Source organism: Melanostigma gelatinosum (assembly GCF_949748355.1).
Source record: "Melanostigma gelatinosum genome assembly, chromosome: 20".
NCBI classification, from domain to species: domain Eukaryota; kingdom Metazoa; phylum Chordata; class Actinopteri; order Perciformes; family Zoarcidae; genus Melanostigma; species Melanostigma gelatinosum.
Genome location: NC_136653.1, coordinates 18,339,392 through 18,359,171, shown reverse-complemented (window position 1 = coordinate 18,359,171; position 19,780 = coordinate 18,339,392). Strand labels below are relative to the sequence as shown.

Genomic DNA, 19,780 nt, shown 5'->3' with positions numbered 1-19,780 from the left:
ACGGAATGAAAGGAAAAGCTAGTGCGCTTGCTCCACGGTCCAGTGGATGTGAAAGATCTGATTAATTTAATACTCGGAAGTCAAGCTTTTTTTAGTTCATGCGCCACTGAACAACTTTCATGGGAATGAACGGCGACTCCAACGCTGTAGCCAGTTGTCTTTACACATCCGTGCTCCTGACTCACATGTTAGTGACCTTCAGAGGTTCTGGTATGCATTTACCTTTCGATAGATCAGGCTAGCTGTTTCCCTCCGTTTCCAGTATTTACGCTAAGCTAAGCTAACAGGCTGCTAGCTAGCCTTATGTTTACCCGACAGATGTGAAAGTGGTATCAACTGTTCATCCGACTCAAATGATTCCTTTAAAATCTGCAAGCATTAAGTTGAGTGTTGTGTTTCAAATCTGTACATTTCAAATGTTTTATTCCAAAATATGCATGTTACAACAGTTTCTGTATTGCTTACATTCAAGTAAAATGTCATTTGAAATTTAAAGTTTCATAGACTCTTGAAGTATTTTTTTAACTTGTTTCCTCAATGTTTTCACCTGGTTCTAATAACAACACACAAGCACCTACGCACACACAAACGAGGAAGAAAACTCTTGGGATAGGTCAGCTAAAAAACTAAAAGAATTCATTCAGATAGTGGAGGTTCTTTCCAAGCTGATCAGTTAACACTGTATATAGTAGTTTTGTATGATGACTTAAAAGCTGCAGGAACGATGAGCATGCTTTTAAAAAACGTCAGAACAGAAAAGCAAGATCTCTTCCAGCTTTTGTTTTTGTGTTCCTTGTAGCCTGAAGAAGTAAACCTGTTGGGTTGGTAAAAGGGAGCATGCTCCGTGACGTCACTTGATTACTCAACATCTAAACCGTTTAGAGAGGATATGTCAGGTTAGTAGGCAAACAGGGTTCAGCCACGTAACGCATCCATTCACTCAAGCACAAAGAACAGCAGTAGTTATCCCTGTGGGGTCATTCGAGGGCGGATTTGTACTAAAGAGTATTTTTAGAAAGAGTTGGAAACGAAATGACACAAGCATCTATTTAGGCACAGAATGTGAATATACTGCAAGGAAAATGACCAATATCTGACAACTTAAACATCGAAAAACAAAGCGGGCAACGATTTCATTATTTCCGGGTTTATTGCAGTTTTAAAGCAATCAATGGAACAGACGAGCACGTACATGCAACAAAGTTGGAATAATAAAAAAATAACATTTAAATACACAAAACACAGGAGAAAAGAAAAGTAACTTCATTCAAAATATCAAGGAAACATTAATGCGTATAAATGTAAAGGCAGTGACGTGGTGGCACTTATGATGTGACCTCAACGTGGCTACATGATGCTTATGTTACAAACCTTAAACATTTCGACTTAAAACTTGTGTGCGTTAGTTTATATATCCACCATTGCACAGTTGTGCATTATCTAGATATTTAGCATTTTACAGAAACTCGTCAATCCACTTTGTGCTGTGCTCAGAATGCTCAGAATGCGCATGAACAGAGCAGATCTGACCGATGGAGGAACTTCCTCATGTGTGAGCGGTGAAGCTTAGTTCATACCCGCCGCAGTGAAGCCGGCGCCAGGGTTGCAGCGCTTAGTCGTGCACCTCTGAATTTTGGTGTTGGCGCACTGTCACAAATAGTTGATAAAAGCACTATTAACATGTCTAGGGATGACACAAAGAAGGCCAATTGGTCTTTAGAGGAGTTCTTCAAATCAAATTGTTTACAGGATATTCAACCTTTTGTTTCTATATCATGCATTTAACGCTTGACTTGTTTCTTTACAGGGCTTGTACAAAGACAATAAAGTAGTTCATGAATATGAGATATGAGTCTACAGATAATTACAATCCTGTCTCGTCATTGTGGAGGTTGGAGGTTTGGTGCCAAGCTTGAGTACAAACAAAGCTTAAGACGGAAGCAATGCAACCACGTTTTGGCAATATGCTGTAGATATAGCGAGACTTTCATTGGACGCCACTGAACAAGCTACATTACAGACATTTTGGGAAGGATCCTGAGTGGAGTGTCACTTTAATCTGTTTCCATGTTTGCTAGGATGCATTTTTCTTTCAAGAACAAACACATTGTGGCATTTAAATGCACGCACAGATACGTAGAGTAACGCCTGCACTAGAGCGCTTTGGCCTGGTCAAATCTGACAGTGTGTGGAGATGTAGAGTCAAACTTCGGGATTCAGTACGTACGACGCAGTGACGACATCGAGAAAAGGCACTGTGGCACTGCCGATCAGAGTCCTCCAGAGCCGTCGTCCGTGTGTCCCATCATGCATCATCTTCCGAGCGTTCGTCGGGCCTCAGCCTCTCTCGCTCTCGGTGCCGCTGGATGGCCCGCCAGATGCGGCAGAGGACGCCGCCCCTGAGGGGAGCGAGGGTTAATCACGACAGACTGGCTTATGATGGCGTCAAAGGGTATCTTTCAAAGAGGAAGACCTACTTCAGCTACTCTTGGAAGCTCATTTAAATGATATCAGTCTTGTTTCATTCATTTCATTTTATTTGAAATTGAAATGTCAAGGAGACGATGCATCTTAAAACCTGTAGATGTTCTTTTTTAAAGAATTATAACTTTGTTGGAGGATTTGTTTTATCGTACCACTATTTTTTGAATAACAAATGTCAGCCGGCAAGAGTAGCTTGATTTCATGCTCCCTGCTGACAGAATCCATCATGATATGAAGAGTAGATACCGTAGACGTAGACAGTGGAGGTCATCTTTGGTAACTTCAGTGAGAACGTCGGCCAGTGTGTACTCCTCCAGCACAAACTACAACACAACACAATCAAATTAAAACTAAACGTACGGTGTTTCAGCTGCTTAGGGACAGATGTTCAAAAGCCGACAGACACTCAACCTTATCTATGGTGTCAGCGTCCGCCCCCTGCTCTTTAAGCCAATCAGTGAGCTGCTTGTCTGGTTCGTGGTCTGCTGGGATTTTGAAGATGGATGGAGGTAAAATGTCTGTTCAGAGAAAACAAGAGCGTTAGGGCGGAAGAGAAGCACAGACAGAAGAATAATCCATCAGTGTGTTTACCTAGTGGTCTGTGTCGGGCTCTGACCAGCTCCATGTCGTGTGTTCTCTGCTGCAGCGTGGCCTTCAGGACCTGCTGGTACTCCTTCTCCTTCTGCAGCAGCTCCTCCAGCAGCCTGCAGCGACAGGGACATCTGTTATGATAGCCAATAAATCTCACAGGCGCACAGCATGGAGGGCACAGATGAATAGCGGCATGGTCTAACCAGAAAGCTGTCGCAACAGACAGAAACGTAGGCAGCAATGGGCGACAGTAGGATGAAGGGGAGTGAAGAAGAAGCCCACGCGCACCTCCCAAAACTCAACACTTTGTGTGGCCCTCATAAAACTACTGGTTAGTCCAACTTCCTGTCAGAAAACGGGTTTTGTAATAAAACACTGCAACAGAACTCGCCAATTTACAGGTTTTGGTTTGAAAATGCCAAAGATTCATCAGAGTGCAGTTGGTAATGTGTAAAGAGCTTTTTATTTGGTGTTTGTGTGTAAAATGGTGATGCAATATAACTTTATTGATGGGCTTACATAGTTTTGAATGAAATGTTTTGTGTAAATGTTTTTAGAGTTTCGCAAAAGAGGGCCCTTGCTTCAAAAAAAGTGTTTTAGCACTTGCAAAAACATGTAATGTTGCCACAACAAGTATCAAAGCCACGCAAAAGCCCCCTTACCACACCTGTACAGAGAGAGAAGAATACTCTTGGAATACTTTGAAAGGACTGCAGCTCGTCTGGTGTTCAATCGCCCCGAGTTCTCCCACTCAACTTCCCTTCTCCGTTCTCTACACTGGCTCCCTGTAAGAGCATCCAGGTTAAGACTGGTGCTCGCCTACAGGGCAGTGAAAGGAACAGGCTATGGTCAAGCCCCACACCCCCGCCCGACCACTTCGCTCTGCTGCCTCGGGGCGACCGGTTGCCCCGTCGCTCAGACGTCCCCGCGGCCGATCGACCCGGTCAGGGCTGTTCTCTGTCCTGGCCCCTCAGCGGTGCAATGAACTCAAAATAACAATCAACAGAAATGCAAACAAGAAACAAAGACAGATCCAGCGTGTGTGGATGTGAGCCAAGAGCAAAGCGGGGCTGCAAAATGAATTGTAAATTCAAAAGGACATTGATAGTTATGATTATAAAACAAAAAACTTTGCAAAAAACTCTTCCCTCTGAAGTCAATCTGTTTCAGTCCTTCTCTCTCTGATTGACTCAGAGATCTGTTGTGGAGGTGTACTTCTATCATGCTCTTCCTGTTCTGCGATTTTCCTCATTCTCAGCATTTTTATGGTCAGCAATGTTCTCATTTGGTTTCTCTTTAGTCCTGGCAACATAAAGTCAGAGACATTCCAGGTGTTCAAAGACAGATGTGTTAACACCACATTTGTGTTGTTGGTGTCAGTGAAGGCTTTGGTATGTTCACTATTTCTTGTCGCCCACATTAACTTTCGGTCGCGGTTTTCTCGGTTGGCAAGAAAACATAAAGTTATTATGAATGTTGGGCCTGTTGTAACACAATCTGAAATGCATAAAATGGCCTCATGTTGTCTCAAACCTTTCACAGATGACAGCTTAAGTTTTAAAATGTCTCAACCAAAGCAATTGGTTGTTTTTGCTGAGACACTTTAACAATAATTTGTCTTTCTCTTGCTTCACCTTTTCTAAACGTTGAATAATCTCTGAGCTTTCGCATCGTACTGCAGCTTTGTCTTTATTGCCACACCTAAAACACACAAATGTTTTAATGCAAAACAATCTTTCAGTTTGTCATTATTTACGTTTAGATGTTATATCAGTGTTCAGGTTGTGTGTGTGGAGCTCTTTTACTTCTCTTGTTATGTCCGTGCTGTGTGTCGTCACCCTGTGGGGTCAAGTGACAGATCACGCAGCCCTGCAGCTAATGTGTCCGCGACATGCATCGGGTGTGTGTGTTTGCACATTATGGGTGTGTGCACATTCTTTCCATCTCCTCCACTTCTTATCACAGGTTTGCTTCGAGTAGGATTTATCATCATGAGCTCCATTCATTCACACAATGTGCCTGCAGCAGTTTTTCCCATGTGGGTGTGTGCGTGTGTTGTTGACTGTATGGGTTGAAATATTTGAATGGCTCTTTGTCACCGCATGTAACCACATCAAAAGAAAAAAAAGTTGCACCGTAAAACTTTATTGACACTTTGTTCTTGGCTGAGAATAAAGCTCTTCTTTGTGTGTACCTGTTGGTCCCTTGTTTGAGCCGCCCCAGCTGTACTCCCAGTTGATAATGCGAGCGCTGATGCTCCTGCGAGTGGGCGGGGTTTGGCGTGCTGGCCACGGGGTGGGCGGGGTCAGCTGTCGTCCCGGGGTCGTCGGCGTGAGGAGCTAAAACGGGACCGAACTCCGCCTCCTCTTCGTCCACTTCGTCCTCCTTCTCCGCTCCCTCGCACTCCGACGCCGGGCCAAAGTGGGTCTGCAGCTCTGTTAAAGAGATGCGTCAATTCATTTCTTGTAACATCATGTGAATATTGATCTGCTCATGTTTAGTTCAGGACAGAATGTCACGCATGTGTCCACTTGATGGCGGTAAAAGCTCAGGCCAGGCTTCTGACCTGGAATGAGGATGGTGATGGCTGCCTGCACAGCTCGGCGGATGATGTTATCCATCGCAAACATCCAGTGAGGTTTGATGTGATGGTTCCTCAGGACCTTGTTTACCTGAGAACATCAGACAAACCAACAAACGAGGACACATATTCACACCTAGGATGAGTTATTACAGTTCATTTGTTTTGTTATGTGCCAGCAGCAATTAAAAAAGACAAAATCTCTGGTATAACAGCTTGCATATCTTGCGTGTGTGTGTGTGTGTGTGTGTGTGTGTGTGTGTGTGTGTGTGTGTGTGTGTGTGTGTGTGTGTGTGTGTGTGTGTGTGTGTGTGTGTGTGTGTGTGTGTGTGTGTGTGTGTGTGTGTGTGTGTGTGTGTGTGTGTGTGTGTGTGTGTGTGTGTGTGTGTGTGTGTGTGTGTGTGTGTGTGTGTGTGTGTGTGTGTGTGTGTGTGTGTGTGTGTGTGTGTGTGTGTGTGTGTGTGTGTGTGCTGACCGAGTCCTGGAAGCCAAAGAGCACCAGCTGGATCTGGTTGATGGAGGTGGAGTCGAAGTCCAGGTCCAGCTTGAGCTTGGAGATGGTGGCCGCCATGACGCGCCTCTCTGGGGAATGGATGAAGTCTCGGAGGATGCAGATGATCTGCTTGATGTGTTCGACAGACAGCTGGAGCTCTTCACTGCCCTGCACACACACACACAAACACACACACACACACACACACGCACATCAAGCATACAGAAATGTAGTAGCACTTCATCAAAACACTGATTTAAGATTACAGCGCTCATACGGTAAGTATAAATGTCCCAAATGTAAAGTCTATCAGTGATGAAGATTTATGTTACCGTGGGGGTTTACATCTTTTTAAAGGACTTCCCTGTTTTATGATATTGTATAACAGAAAGCTGACTATGAAGATACAGACACTACACATCCTGAATAAAGACAAACTCTGAGGTACAACTAATAATGCTACAAAGCCTCTTCGACGTCATCAAAGAGACGATTTGTAGGATTTTAAAACATGTGCGCCCCCCAGTGGTAGCATCAGAAAATGCATGCTTCTTTTCTTAAATGCTTCAAAAGTTTGTACTAATAGGCTAAAAAAAACGATTTTGATTCATGTTTCTTTATAGAAATTACAACTTTTCTCGCTTTAACTGCTGTCACAGACACACCTGGATGTGGTTCTCCTTGAGGTTGGAGATGACTTTAGCCTGGTCGTCATTGAGGACCTTGAACAGAATGGCCCGTCTCTCGCTGTCCTTCTTCAGCAGGAACAGACCGCCGTCCCTGTCCTCGGGGGAGGGGGGTGCACTGCGGTCGTCCGACACCGAACCCTCATCTGGAACACTGCGACGCACGCACACACACACACACACAGTGATCTCACCGCAATATAAAATAAAACATGAAGCACGCAATTGATTTACAGCGGCGTGACGCGCCGTCCGGTTTATTTACAGATACAAGCCTCTCCTGGCGACTGTGTGTGCCCAGGAAAGTGCAGAGGCAGCATGAGTCAGCGCGCCAGGGTCGCGCGCGCACGTACGCACACACGCGTGTCCGTGCGCGTGGATGACCGTGTGATGGTGCGTGTGTGCTCAGCCTGCCAGCTGAAGCTCGTAAAGTTATCAGACCTCATTATATCAGTGTCGTAAAAGGCAGCGGAGCATGCTGTGGGCACAATAAGGCCACCTGCCACCAAAACACACACACACACACACACACACACTCACACACATTCATTCACATCTTCTCACATGACGTGTACTGTGTCCCAGCAGGATTGTGTCTGCAGTGACAATGTTGTACGAGTATGTAATATGTTATTTTTGCATTTAGAATCAGCATGACTGGTAAAAAGAGGCTATTCTGATGCCATCCAAATGAAATGTGCAGGTAAACATCAGTATTATCCTGCAAAAGAGCTCAAATAAATCTGGATTTTGGCTCTCAAAGTCCTGTAGAGATCGAGCTCACGTGAAAGCCGACGTACACACCTCAGGTAGTTGGAGTTGGGGGGTTTGAGGAGGTTCTGGGAGCCGGGGCTTTTCTTCTTTACGAAGAAAACGTCGTGTTTGGAGTCGCAGTCTGGGCTCATGGAACCGGGTTCGCTGCTGCTGCTCCCGGTGGCCTCGCACTGCAACTGGACCGGCAGCGACACGTTGTGGATGTAGTCTACAAAAGCAACAGTAAATGTTACTGTAACATGTATGTAAGTGTGTGGGGGGGGGAGTTATTCTACAACACGTCCAATGTGTGTTCTATGTGCATTGTGTGTGTGTGAGTTGACCTGATGGCTTGAAGGCGATCTTGCTCTTCTTGCCCTTGGTGTTTTGTCTGACGAACATGTCTCTGAGGAGGTCCGAGGTGATGGCTCTCTTGTGAGGGTCCGGCTCAAAGCAGCGCAAGATGAACGAATTGGCCTCCACAGACAAGGACTCTGGGATCTCTGGGTGGATCTTAAACATGCCCACCTAAAACCACATTTACTCAGAAGAATCAGGGCCCGGACATGTGTTCATCTGATGGATGTAATGGAATACACATGTACACAGAGTCCTACCTTAAACATGGCCGCCTGTGGTTCTCCCAACTCATGAAAGGGCGGTTTCCCAGTGGCCATTTCTATAATGGTGCATCCCAGGGACCAGATGTCAGCCGGGGCCCCGTACCCTCGAGGGCCCTTATCAATAATTTCTGGAGCCATGTACTGCAGAGTACCTGCACACAGAGAGGCAGATGGTAAGCTGGACCAATTATCTCTACGAGGTAACGAGAGGCAATCAGCTAGCATCAGAGACAACTAATTGACTCACAAACTGAAGAGGAGATTCTGAAATGAACGTTTCTGGACACAAAAGCACGATCCTTTTTGCTTCATTCTATCTCTGAGCATTTGGTCTGCAGTCAGTCAGTCTGAGCATATTTGGCATTTGTGGTGTGCTCTATATACTGATGTAAACAGTGAGCGACAGACAGAGCTCTACAAAGATGGAGACAGGAGAGACAGATAAGGACAGACACACGCACACACCTGCTAATGAAAGGTAAACACCCTTCTGCCTCTGCTTGATTAGCTAACCTAATCACACACCTCGCTGGCAGCTGGAGGAGGCCAGATGGCCGATGAATGTGAATGTTCGTACGCGTGCGCGCAGGTTCGTGCACGCTCGTGTACGCTCGTGTGTCTGAGCGTTTCCATAGAGGCTGATAGTGGCTCTCGTCATTTTCATATTTATACTTCAACGTTTCTACGACTCCATTCATGCTGTCCAGAACCGAATTACCCACTTATGATGGGTGCAGTTTCTTTCTCTCTCAGTCATTACTTTCACAGTTTCTTTTTTTGTGTAATTTAGTTGACAGTAGATCATTTTAATGTGAATAATTTATCTTGTTTACACCTGAAAGTTCCTCAGTAGAAGACATGAATAGATGGACGTCATCATTTATTAAACCCAGGTTCAAGGAAACCCTTGTTGAAGTCTAATACTTCAACAACTTTTTAACTTGCACTTTAATTTAAAGGAATACTTCACCCACAAAAATGACTCAATTACTCAGCCCATGAAACCTTTAATTCTTTCAGGAAACTCTGTATTTCTCACATTCCTCAACAAGTGAAAACGTGACTGTTTATGCGGAAGTCTTTTAAATAGTTGGTGAGTAACTGATCTACAAATGGTTATTTTGTGGGTGAAGTATTCCTAAATGTAATCTGGGGATTTGGGGACATGTCGGTTACAAATAAAACTGAATGTATGTTTTTGTGTACAGATTGAGGAGAAGAAGAAGTTACCGGTGAAAGTCTCCGTGCAGGGGTTGACCCCCGCCAACCGCTTCGAGGTACCAAAGTCTGAGATCTTCAACACACCGCTGTAGGTGTTCACCAACACATTATCACCCTAATGGAGAAACAGCAGCAGGTTACTATCAAATGACCAAGGTGTTCTTACCAGGGTGTCACCTCTATTGTCCCTTGAGGATGAGCACTGCAGTGAAAGTCCATTTCTGATTTCATTGTTGTCTGCATTATAAACTCGCACCCTGGATGTTACTCTTGGTCAAACCACAGACTGCGTTGCTGCCTCGTACCTTGATGTCTCGGTGGACGATCTGGTTCTCGTGCAGGTACCGGAGCCCCTCCAGGATCTGTCTGGTGTAGAAGATTATAGTCGCCTCCTTCAGCGGGCCCCATTTAGACCGCAGCAACGCAGACAGGCTTCCTGGAGAAAGGAAGAGAAGGAGTGTCCAAAACCTATCATGAAACGGGAAGATGACCAAGCAGTTAGAGAGACCGCCCAGTAACCGAGAGGTCACAAGCATCGATCTCTTAAATAGAACATTTTTTCCGACATGAATCAAGAACATCTGGCTGCCTGCACCGGATCAAATTATCAGTAAAGCACAAGGCATGTTGAACGATAGTACACATATTGAGTTTGTAGTGTGTAGTATGCGATTTCGGACGCAGCCAGAGTTTCTAAGGATCTCGTCGTAGTTCACACAACTGTGTTTTACTATCTCTCTCTCTCTCTCGCACACAAACGCACCTCCAGGCACTTGTTCCATGAAGATCTTGATGTATCCGTTCTCAGAAACGGAGCCCAAATACTGAACAATGTTCCTGTGCTTCAGGTACTTGTGGAGCGCAATCTCTTCATGAAGGGGCTGGGAGTATCTGATTTACAGAGAGAGAGAGAGAGAGAGAGAGAGAGAGAGAGAGAGAAAAAAAGACCAAAAATGCCTTTAATTTATTCAGATAAAGTTTGCTTGTATTTCATATCTGGCTTCATATTATATTTGCACAACAAATTATCTGCTCGATTGGCCATTCAAAAATCCAAGATGGCGGCAATTTTGCAAAAAAAAAGGGGTAGCGGGACTTTGAAAGGGTTGATTACAAACTGTGAGACAATAAAATACCAATTTTTTATGTTAGAGGTGGTAAACTTTGATCCGGGTCACTGTTTCGACCCAAACGTGCCTACCTGCTGTCTCTCTCAGGGATCTCTTTGATGGCGATCCGGACCTGGTTGCTGACGTCTCTCCCTGCGTACACCACTCCATAGGTGCCCCGCCCCAACACCACCCTGTCCCCGGTCTCATCGGTGTCATACTCATACTGTAACACACACATATTGTTAATCAGTGATCACAAACTGGAGCTATAATATGCATTTACTAAAAAAGTAATGGCTATATTTAAGACCTCCAGCGTATCTCCGTCTCCTTCCCCCTCCAGCTCCACAGCGTTCCCCGTACCATCTGATATCATCTCTTTCACCATGGAGCAGAACCTGGAGCACGACATTATAACGTCACCATGTCCTGTTCACGGCCACGTTTCAATACAATCGCACATACGTACTGTACGAGCACAAACGCAGACAAACACACACACCTACACAGACACATCTAGAGGTGTGTGTCCTCACCGACCGCACTGTTCCTCAGTGGAGAAGTAGATCTGGAAATCATCAGAGTTATCGTGGACGTAGAGGAAGCAGCACCGCTCATCAAACTTACTGATGCTGCAGACGGGACAGTTAAGAGTCGATGAAAGATCTTTAAAACATACCTAAAAGTACTCTTAAAAGTTTTACTGTACAGGTGAAAACAAGGTGTTTCGGCAAACATTTTGCCTCGCGATTGTAGTAATAAACCCAAATAAACTGACACATTTTGTCTCTTAGCTGCATAAAATCCAACATGCCACATTTACATTCATACCTTATGCCTTTGATGGAGATCGCAGTGAAGTTCCACTCATGGATCCCTTTCTGTAATGAGAGTGAATTAAGTTCAAATTTGCTGAGAATGGTATTATATTAAACCATTCAAAGTCAATTTTTTTTAAATGGATAAGGAACAGAAGCACATAGCATGTGCTGTTTCTTCTAGACAAGATAGTTGGGTTTCTATTCAAAGGTAGTGGAAATTTGAACTGAACTTCCTGAAAATTAACAAAAGAAAATGTTAATTTATGCAGGTTTCTTTCCAAAGTGATCAACCTCTCAACCAAGCTTATTGTTTTTTGGCATACTGACCAGAGTATAAAAACAGGTGGATGTAACGCACTTTGACAGTTAATTGTCAATGGTGCAATGCAATGAAATGATGCGGTAACGAGAAAGAGGGTTAGGTGGTAAAGAAGGACAATGTTCTTACCGTTTCGGCAGGAGAAACATGCCAGATAGAGACGTTCTTCTCCTCAGCCTCGTTGTTAATGGACACATACGAGGGCTGGTAAACCTTAGTTGGCTCCAGGATTAACACCTGTTACACAAAGAGAAAAAGATTAACAAACATGTTAGCATGACTCTTTGATAATCTGATCGAGCGTGTTCGCGTATGGCCGTTTGTACCGGAAACCGCAGTCGATTGGTGGTGCCCTGCGTGGCCTCGACGATGATGTCCATCCAGAAGTTGAGTCTCTCCCGCTGTGGAGAATGTTCCACCGACTGCTTCTTAAACCTCAGGATCAGCTGCAGGTTCTGCACCACTGACCGCAAATACCTGGAAGACAATACACATGAAACAAGTCACAGGAAATAATATAATTGAAAATGCAGAATATAACACCGACTAAAACAGTTATTTTGATTATTAACACGTATTTCATTGAGTCTATTTCCTTTACTGTCATTATCCTGTGGAAATAAAGTCGCTTAAAACATAAAAGTCGAGTTTTCAGACGACAAAAAGCTAAATTTTTCTGATACTGTACCATAAAAGCACTGACAACATAGTATATAAGTGGTATTTATTGTGACTGTGAATACCTACCAGAGAGGCGGCTTGAGTTTGAAGAGCTTCTCGGCTGCCTGAGTAGCTTTAGGGATGTCGTTAGCTAGCATGCTAACGGTGAAGAACTGGCCCACGTCCCAGTAGTTATTCATTTTTTCCAGGGAACCTTTGCGCCCCAGCAGACTGTTCAACCTCACACCTAAAGACATCAGATTAAAAGTATGAAAACATTGTGGAATATTTATGAAATACCATTGAGCTTCATTTGAGACAGCAAAGAAGAACCGAAGAATTTTTTTGCTGAGGCTACTACCGCATACTTCAGTAGCCTAGCTAGCTTTGTTTATATTTACTTTGGTTTCTGTTAGATGCGTAGTTTAGTTACTGTATCAGTTTATTAATTACCCTTACAATTACTTTGCTGAACCTCAATGACACAATTTTACCACGCGTTTATATTCTGAGAGACATAAGTCAGCAACAAATTAAGCTATCGAGAGCAACTGACACATTTGAGAACTTTGTAACTGCTTTGTATCGGGCGGTTTCAGCTTGATTTATGCATTTTGTGCTGGCTTCATCAAAGGGGGTGGCAGGTTCAGGGTCCTCCTCTCACCTATTTTCCTAAGTTCAATGGAGCTCTCAAACTGTTGGCCAGCAACTATGAGGAGGACAGCCAGGTTGATGCCAGAGTAGAGAGTTGGCTGCAGCTCAAACCCCTTTCTGTACCTGCACAAATGTAAATAATTAGATGCAGATGATGTATTTTTCATGAAAGCATGTGGAAGGGATGTATACGCATTCGAGTGCGTGTTCTCACCACTGTATAGCGTTGTCCCTGTTTATCATGTCTTTGCAGTCCGAGTCCAGGAAGATGTCTTTGTATATCCGTCCACAGAGGCAGAACATGTCGGGCGCTGGATGTTCGCACGACTGCAACACCTGCAGCATCACTCCGAGAGCCTGCTCCCTGTCACCAGGACTGTTCCTCCTGCACACATGAGAATTGATGTTAAACAAAATCCACAATTTAATACATAAATATATTTAAAGACAGCTTAACATCTCCACATTGCAAGAACTCCACTAGAGTCAAAAGCTGACTTGGCAGCCATTGCTAAAGTGCGAGTTAGTCACCGTTAGCCAGGGTGAAATGTTAGCCGGGTTTCTTTCCACCATGAATGGATTTGGTCACACCTCAGTTGGTTTATGGACCAATACACTTAATTGACAGGTTCATCAAATTGGCTATTTTTCCAATTAAACTTACAGCTAGAAAACATTTTTTATGTAGATTTAGCTAAGCTTTAGCAAAGGTCTAGCTGATAGATTACATTTGATTTGATCTCTTCAGTTTAAGGCTTAATGATTGGCAGTAAAAGCTTCTTTTGGCACACTATGCGTGGACTCTTCTCTAAGCCCGAGCTTGACTCCACCTGTTGAGGGCGAATGCGTAGTGGAACTGGATCATGGGCTGCGTTGCCAGATCACAAGTCGGCAGCATCTCCAGAGTCTGCACCAGCTTCACCATGGCATCGTAGTCCTGGTGGTGAGAAAAGGCAAACTTATTTCTTGCCTTTCACATTAATATGATGCACATATTTGTTTAGCACATACGTTTCCAAACATTGTGTGTTTGTACCTGTATGTCTCTGTAAGAAAACAGCAGGTTCATGACGATGTCCTGGGTGAGAACTTCCGTGTTGTCGATTCGGAGTTTGATGCGGGAAAGCTCCTTGGCCAGCTCCTCTCCCTGGTACTTCTCTCTGGCCTTCCTGATGTCATTCAGCAGGGTGTCCTTAAAAGAAGCACTGCAGACGACGGATGAGTAAAAGCAAAGACAAGTAGAAGAGAGGAAATAGGTAATTAATTAGCAAATGGAGATGAGAAGCAACCAATTGTCTCACAGTTTTTGTCTCCCCCACACATTAAAAATGTTTTGTCTATCACACTAAATTATATCCTCTTGGGATGAATCAGATCATAAAATATTGAATACAAGGTGAAGAGAAAGAAATATAGGAAGACACAAATGAGTTGCTGGTTAAGTCGGCAACCACCACCTGGAAGTGTTCATGCCACGTGTGAAACAAGAAGTCAACATTGATTTATTCAACGTGTAACTTCGTACTTAAATAACGCCACTTCTGTAGTTTTTTTTAATCCATTTGTCTTCACGAGAGAGTCGAGGTCTCGGCTCTCTGCATGTTGGGGCCTTTGAACCTACCCATCAATACGCAAGTATAAGACAAGACAACTTGTGTATGATCACGTTTATGATCACGTTTATGTCTCACCAGGATGTGACGTGGATGTCCTTCAGCAGGCTGGTGAAGCGGTCAGTCAGGGGGACGCAGAGCGGCCCCAGCAGGTTGTCCCAGCTGGGCTGCATGTACTCGCTGGCCCTGCGCTGGGCGTCACTCTCACAGCACATGTACTCGTGGTTAGGAGTCACTATGTAGGGGATGAAGTAGTAGTTACCACTGGATGCCTGGAAAGAGAAAGAGGAAATTCAATGATTCAGATTTGGGTGCGAGTACCAGAAATGATTCAATACAACACAGTATCAGACGGAAAGACATCCAGGATGCTTATGAGTCCAGGGAGAGGAAGTGATGGACAGATGGGGATTATAGAGGGATTATTAACTAAGCAGAGGATCAGTGCACGACTGAGATTGTTTGGTAGGATCATGAAGACAGCAGCAAAGGTAAGCTCGATAATGAGGCTCAAGTGGCTGTTAAATATCCAGATACAGCAAGAACTAATGCACACAAATACACACTGCAACAACAGCTTCGTAGGTTTCTTTTTCTTTCTTTCTTTCAGTGTCTTGAAGTCAATTTCGTAAATGATGGTCCATTTAGAGTAAAATAGACCATGAAGTGTGCTTTTGGGCAGGTTTACTGTGATTGACAGGTCGCTAACAGAGCCTCATACGGCGTCTCCAAGTCACTCCACCGTTGACCGATCTTGCAAAAAGCCAAGATGGCGACCGCCGTAATTGTACTCGAGGCTTCAAAACGGCAGTCCACACACCAATGGGTGACGTCACGATTGACTACGTCCACTTTTTACATACAGTCTATGGATGTAACTGATGGTGGCACCATGTAAAATCACTGCACAATAGGGCATAATTTGATGTAATTAATTTCCGCCCTTTCATGCAGAATTCTGTTTAAGCCACAAGTGATTCTTAATCCAAGTGTTGGAGTTACCAGATCGATAATCCGATCAATTGGTTGCATTTCAAAAAGTTGTCAACAACATCCTTCACGCTGAGCTGAGGTACAAAAGGGAAACTAAAGAAGGTTGCATGGTATTAAATTATCTAACGCTGTTGTTAGGAAGTTTAAGTTCACACAACATCTCATGCCGAGGTCAGTGTTTGCCCTTCCACCACGTTTATTATCATTAGACTGTGAAAAAATCTCCCAGCATGCCCTAGTGCAGCATGGTACCTACTTTATTACGCAATCCAGAGCCTCTGTATTCTGGAGGCAACTGAACCAAGGGAAAACCTAACACTGGCGGACGAGTGGCCTTCTCCACACACACACAGAAACACAATACATACTTTAAGAATCAGTGTGTGTGTGTGTGTGTGAGAGAGAGAGAGTGAGAGTGAGAGCATGTAGATATGCATTCCTGAATGCACTTGTACGTCAGAGGAAGAACGGCATTTGTCACGAATATTATTCCACGAATAGCACGAGACAGTGTGTACTCATGAATCACTCTGTAACACACACACAGATACACTTACTGTGTTTTTCTGCGCCACCATGTCCTGTAAGAAAAGAATAGCATCAGAATGGATTTTAAAGACTGGACAGCAGAGCAACAGTGTGTATTCCTGTGTACTCTTGTTGTACTGCCACATTACTACTTCAAACGGCTGGCCCTTGGCAACACAGTGCATACTGTCTGCAAATATCATAGTGGACCACTTTGTTCTAAGGCGCTGCCAACGGAATGGCATCCATGAACTAAATACACCTACAGGAGATTCATAGAGGTGCATGCGTGGGAGTACCTTCAGTGACTGGGCCGTGTCAGGGTCAGTGTCGTGGTACAGGATGACGTTGTTGGCCATGTCGAAGCTCTCCCTCACGCCCAGATGGTAAAACAAGGAGGGCTGCCGAAACACATCGCTCATGTCCACAACCGCGATGTCTGGATGGATCGAGGTAGAAGAGGCGCCGACGATGTCGATGCACATAAAGATGGGGACAACAACAAAAACATTCTCAAAGCTCATGCTGAAATCCATCAGCCCTTGAATAAGACACCCATTTCTTCTTACCCGATTAAAACAGAAGGTTTTTAGCTGTAAGCATTGGTGGTGGAAGAAGTACTGGGCCCGAGTAAGTCTTGCTTTTCAGAGTTTTAGTCAGCAGTGGTAGAGGACGAACTCAGATCCTTCACTTAAGTGAAAGTACCGATACTCACTCACTGATTGATCCTCATTGTGCCAACTGGCACATAGGGCAAAAAGGTCTCCCAACTCGGTGTTGGAGTTCGTTCCCTATCGTCCTGGGCCATGTTATTTTGGGCCTCCCTTTCCTTCTGGGGTCCAGTGTAATGCGACTCTTGGGATTGCCCCTGATTGCACATGGCCAATCCAGGTCCACTCTTAAAGTATCGTGTATATTGTCTTGCTCTGCGATTTTGGAGATGGTCTTTGGCCAGAATATATGCAAGATCCTATTGGCATGATTTTTGGAACATGGATAGTTTGAGTGTGTATTGTACCTGCGCTGTTGATAATACACACTTTTGAGGGTTTGGTTTTGGTGCCGTGTTGGTTGGACTTTTTAGGTTTGTTAAAGTCTGATGAAGGTTGATCCGGTTTGAGTATCTTGGCGTGTACCCCATGTTATGGTAAATGGTGCTTAGGTACGTGAAATTATTATATAAGAAGTGGATAGTCATCGTGACGTCATCCATTGGTTAGTGGACTGCGATTTTGAAGGCTTGAGTTCAGCATTTTGGCCGTCGCCATCTTGGTTTTTTGACCATATTTGGACGGTGGAGGAGTGGCGAAGAAACGCTGTATATGGCTCTGGTAGCGGTATCGACCTGTCCATCACAAGGTATGACATCATGCTGTATTGAAGAAGACTTGAAACGATTGAGACCATAAACTTAGTTCACAATGTTTACTGAGGGAATAAATCAAGTGAGAAGTAGAGTCATTTTCTCATAGACGTCTTCTCTCAATCAGAGTTATTTTTTACAACCAGAGGCCACCAGAAAGAATGCAAGTTTAAGCAACTTTCGCAATGACTTCACTTTTGAAGACTGAAGGTTGCCGCCAGTCTAAGAACTGTTCCTCTGTTGTTGATGTTGATGGGCATGACTTTTGTATTACTGCTGTTCAACAACAGTCCTGATTGTTGTGCACAGTCATGCATCGTCCTTATCTTCTGTTGTTCTAAATGAATGTTGAAATGTTTTAACTCTTTGACTCTTTGACTCCATCGTTCATTGAGGTTTCAACTAATGAGACCCTTTAGTTTGTCAAAAGGTTGTCCCCAATAATAAACCACAAAAAGAGTCAGTTATCGATGTCATATTATATTAAGTATTAACATCAGACATAGAGCCCCAGAGGTCATAAAAGCCTTTTATATTGTATCACGTTATGACTTCTCATGTTTTCTATTTACGCATTTATAATGTAAAATGAGTGAGTTCGAATAAACAAATACTGCCCTTATAATATTGAATTGACTTATAAAGACATATAAGTTGCACAAAGTATATCCGTTGTTTCAACAGCATTTCGGTGACTTTTCATCATGCAGTAGAAGCAACTTATACGCAACCTATGCGCATAAAACATGCATTCAAAAAATGCATTTCCCATTTCTAACCTGAACGACTTAAATGTTGAACCACGTTTTTAAAGTAACACGCACCTGCATCGTAGAAACTGTCAAGCACTGATGTTTCTCCAAAGTCCAGCCGTCCGAAGGTGACGGTGGTGAGCAGCGCGCTCTCCGAGTCGCAGGCTCTCTGCAGACACTGCAGCGCTCCGGATTCGGGGCTGCTGGCCATCACCGACTTCAGCCCGTCGTTCAGGACGTACACCACCCGCAGGGGCCGCTGCTTGGTCGGTGGGCAAGGGCTGGACACCTCGCCCCTCTCTCGGTCCACCACGGAGGAGTGCTCTCCTCCCATGTCGGCAGCCTGCGCGCTCTGGCCCGTATCCATAACGGGGAAACCCAGGAGGTGTTTCTGCTTTATCTCCTTCCTTCTACTTTCCGCCGCTCCCTCCCGTTACTTCCTTTATTCTGTCCGTCTCGTCCTCCTCTCGCTCACTTGTTGCGCACCTGTCGTCGCTGGAGAGGAGCGCATCTGAGTTTGTCCCCACGCATCTGCGCCTCATTAACTCACATCATCTGCCGATTATCTCGCACCAAGAAGTTCGCTTCACCCAGACTGGATCCGACCAGATCCGAAAGGGAGAGGACGTGGAGAGAGGGGATGATCATAAAGGCATCCAGATGTTAACTTTGGCTCGTTTGGCTTCAGTAGAATACGCTTTGATGGATCAGGTCCGTGCTGTCCAGTATATGACACGTTATCGCGTCTCTCCGGTTGTCTAAATATAAAACGGTGTGTCCCTCTGCTCCCCTCGCTGCAGCAAAGTTATTCTCACATTCACCCCAATCAGCACGTGGCTCATATGATTTAAGTTGTTCCTCATCAGTTATTCATTGTTGTCGATCAAGTGTAATATTGTTTTCCAACGTTTTTCAAGGCTGAACATTGGAACCCACTCCCTTCAAACAGTCTGGATCCGTTACGCACCGGTGGCACGTGTTAATACCGGACTGTGCTGACAGCGAGTGGTCAATAAATCACACACTGACGGAAGGAACACGAGGTCCACGTGTTCCCGAATGGGGTCAGTGTCATTTGTCCTTCTCTGGAAAGGTTCCAGTGTTTCCTAAAGAACCACAACAAGATTATCATTTTCTATGTTGGTGTCTTTTCGAGGAGACATGAGTAGAATATTTACAGTAATTATCTCATTTGATTCCGAAATAGGTTTGTAAGTAAATGGACTGGACTACGGCCAACAACAGCAGCTCCTATATTTAAGTGCCTCAAACTTATTAGATGAGAACAAGTCCAGCTGCCCTGGCAACAGTGAATCTGAAATCTCTCTCTCGCTCTCTTTTATTATCCCTTCTTACATTATTAAAACAGCTCTTTTGAAGGACATGGTTCTAGCAACAAATATATATTTTCAAAGACTTCATGCTTCAGTTGGCTGCACAAACATGGAGAAACTGCAAACTAATCATTTTAAATGTCAACATAAATTAGGAATTTGTCTTTTTGCAATATCTGGACTCACTTTGACTGCATTT

General features: G+C 44.3%; 1 protein-coding gene across 2 annotated transcripts; it reads right to left on the bottom strand.

The window, feature by feature from the left end:
- Positions 1 to 1,159: 1,159 nt before the first annotated feature.
- On the bottom strand, positions 1,160 to 19,013 carry map3k15 (mitogen-activated protein kinase kinase kinase 15). 2 transcript variants are annotated; one of them, XM_079292247.1, is made up of 29 exons: positions 18,320 to 19,013; positions 16,432 to 16,571; positions 16,162 to 16,185; positions 14,690 to 14,883; positions 14,035 to 14,203; positions 13,829 to 13,935; positions 13,213 to 13,383; positions 13,009 to 13,121; positions 12,432 to 12,591; positions 12,011 to 12,161; positions 11,814 to 11,921; positions 11,376 to 11,425; positions 11,081 to 11,176; positions 10,855 to 10,942; positions 10,634 to 10,767; positions 10,196 to 10,323; positions 9,738 to 9,868; positions 9,442 to 9,547; positions 8,206 to 8,363; positions 7,933 to 8,116; positions 7,640 to 7,817; positions 6,815 to 6,989; positions 6,132 to 6,317; positions 5,642 to 5,747; positions 5,270 to 5,510; positions 3,076 to 3,188; positions 2,896 to 3,002; positions 2,731 to 2,807; positions 1,160 to 2,399 (listed from the first exon to the last, which is right to left on the bottom strand). In XM_079292247.1, the coding sequence occupies exons 1-29, from the start codon at positions 18,612 to 18,614 to the stop codon at positions 2,306 to 2,308; spliced, it is 3,984 nt and encodes a 1,327-aa protein (XP_079148373.1). In that variant the 5' UTR covers positions 18,615 to 19,013; the 3' UTR covers positions 1,160 to 2,305. The 2 variants fall into 2 exon arrangements, with proteins under 2 accessions (XP_079148373.1, XP_079148374.1); XM_079292248.1 differs by having other exon boundaries at positions 2,896 to 2,966.
- Between the last annotated feature and the right edge of the window lie 767 nt (positions 19,014 to 19,780).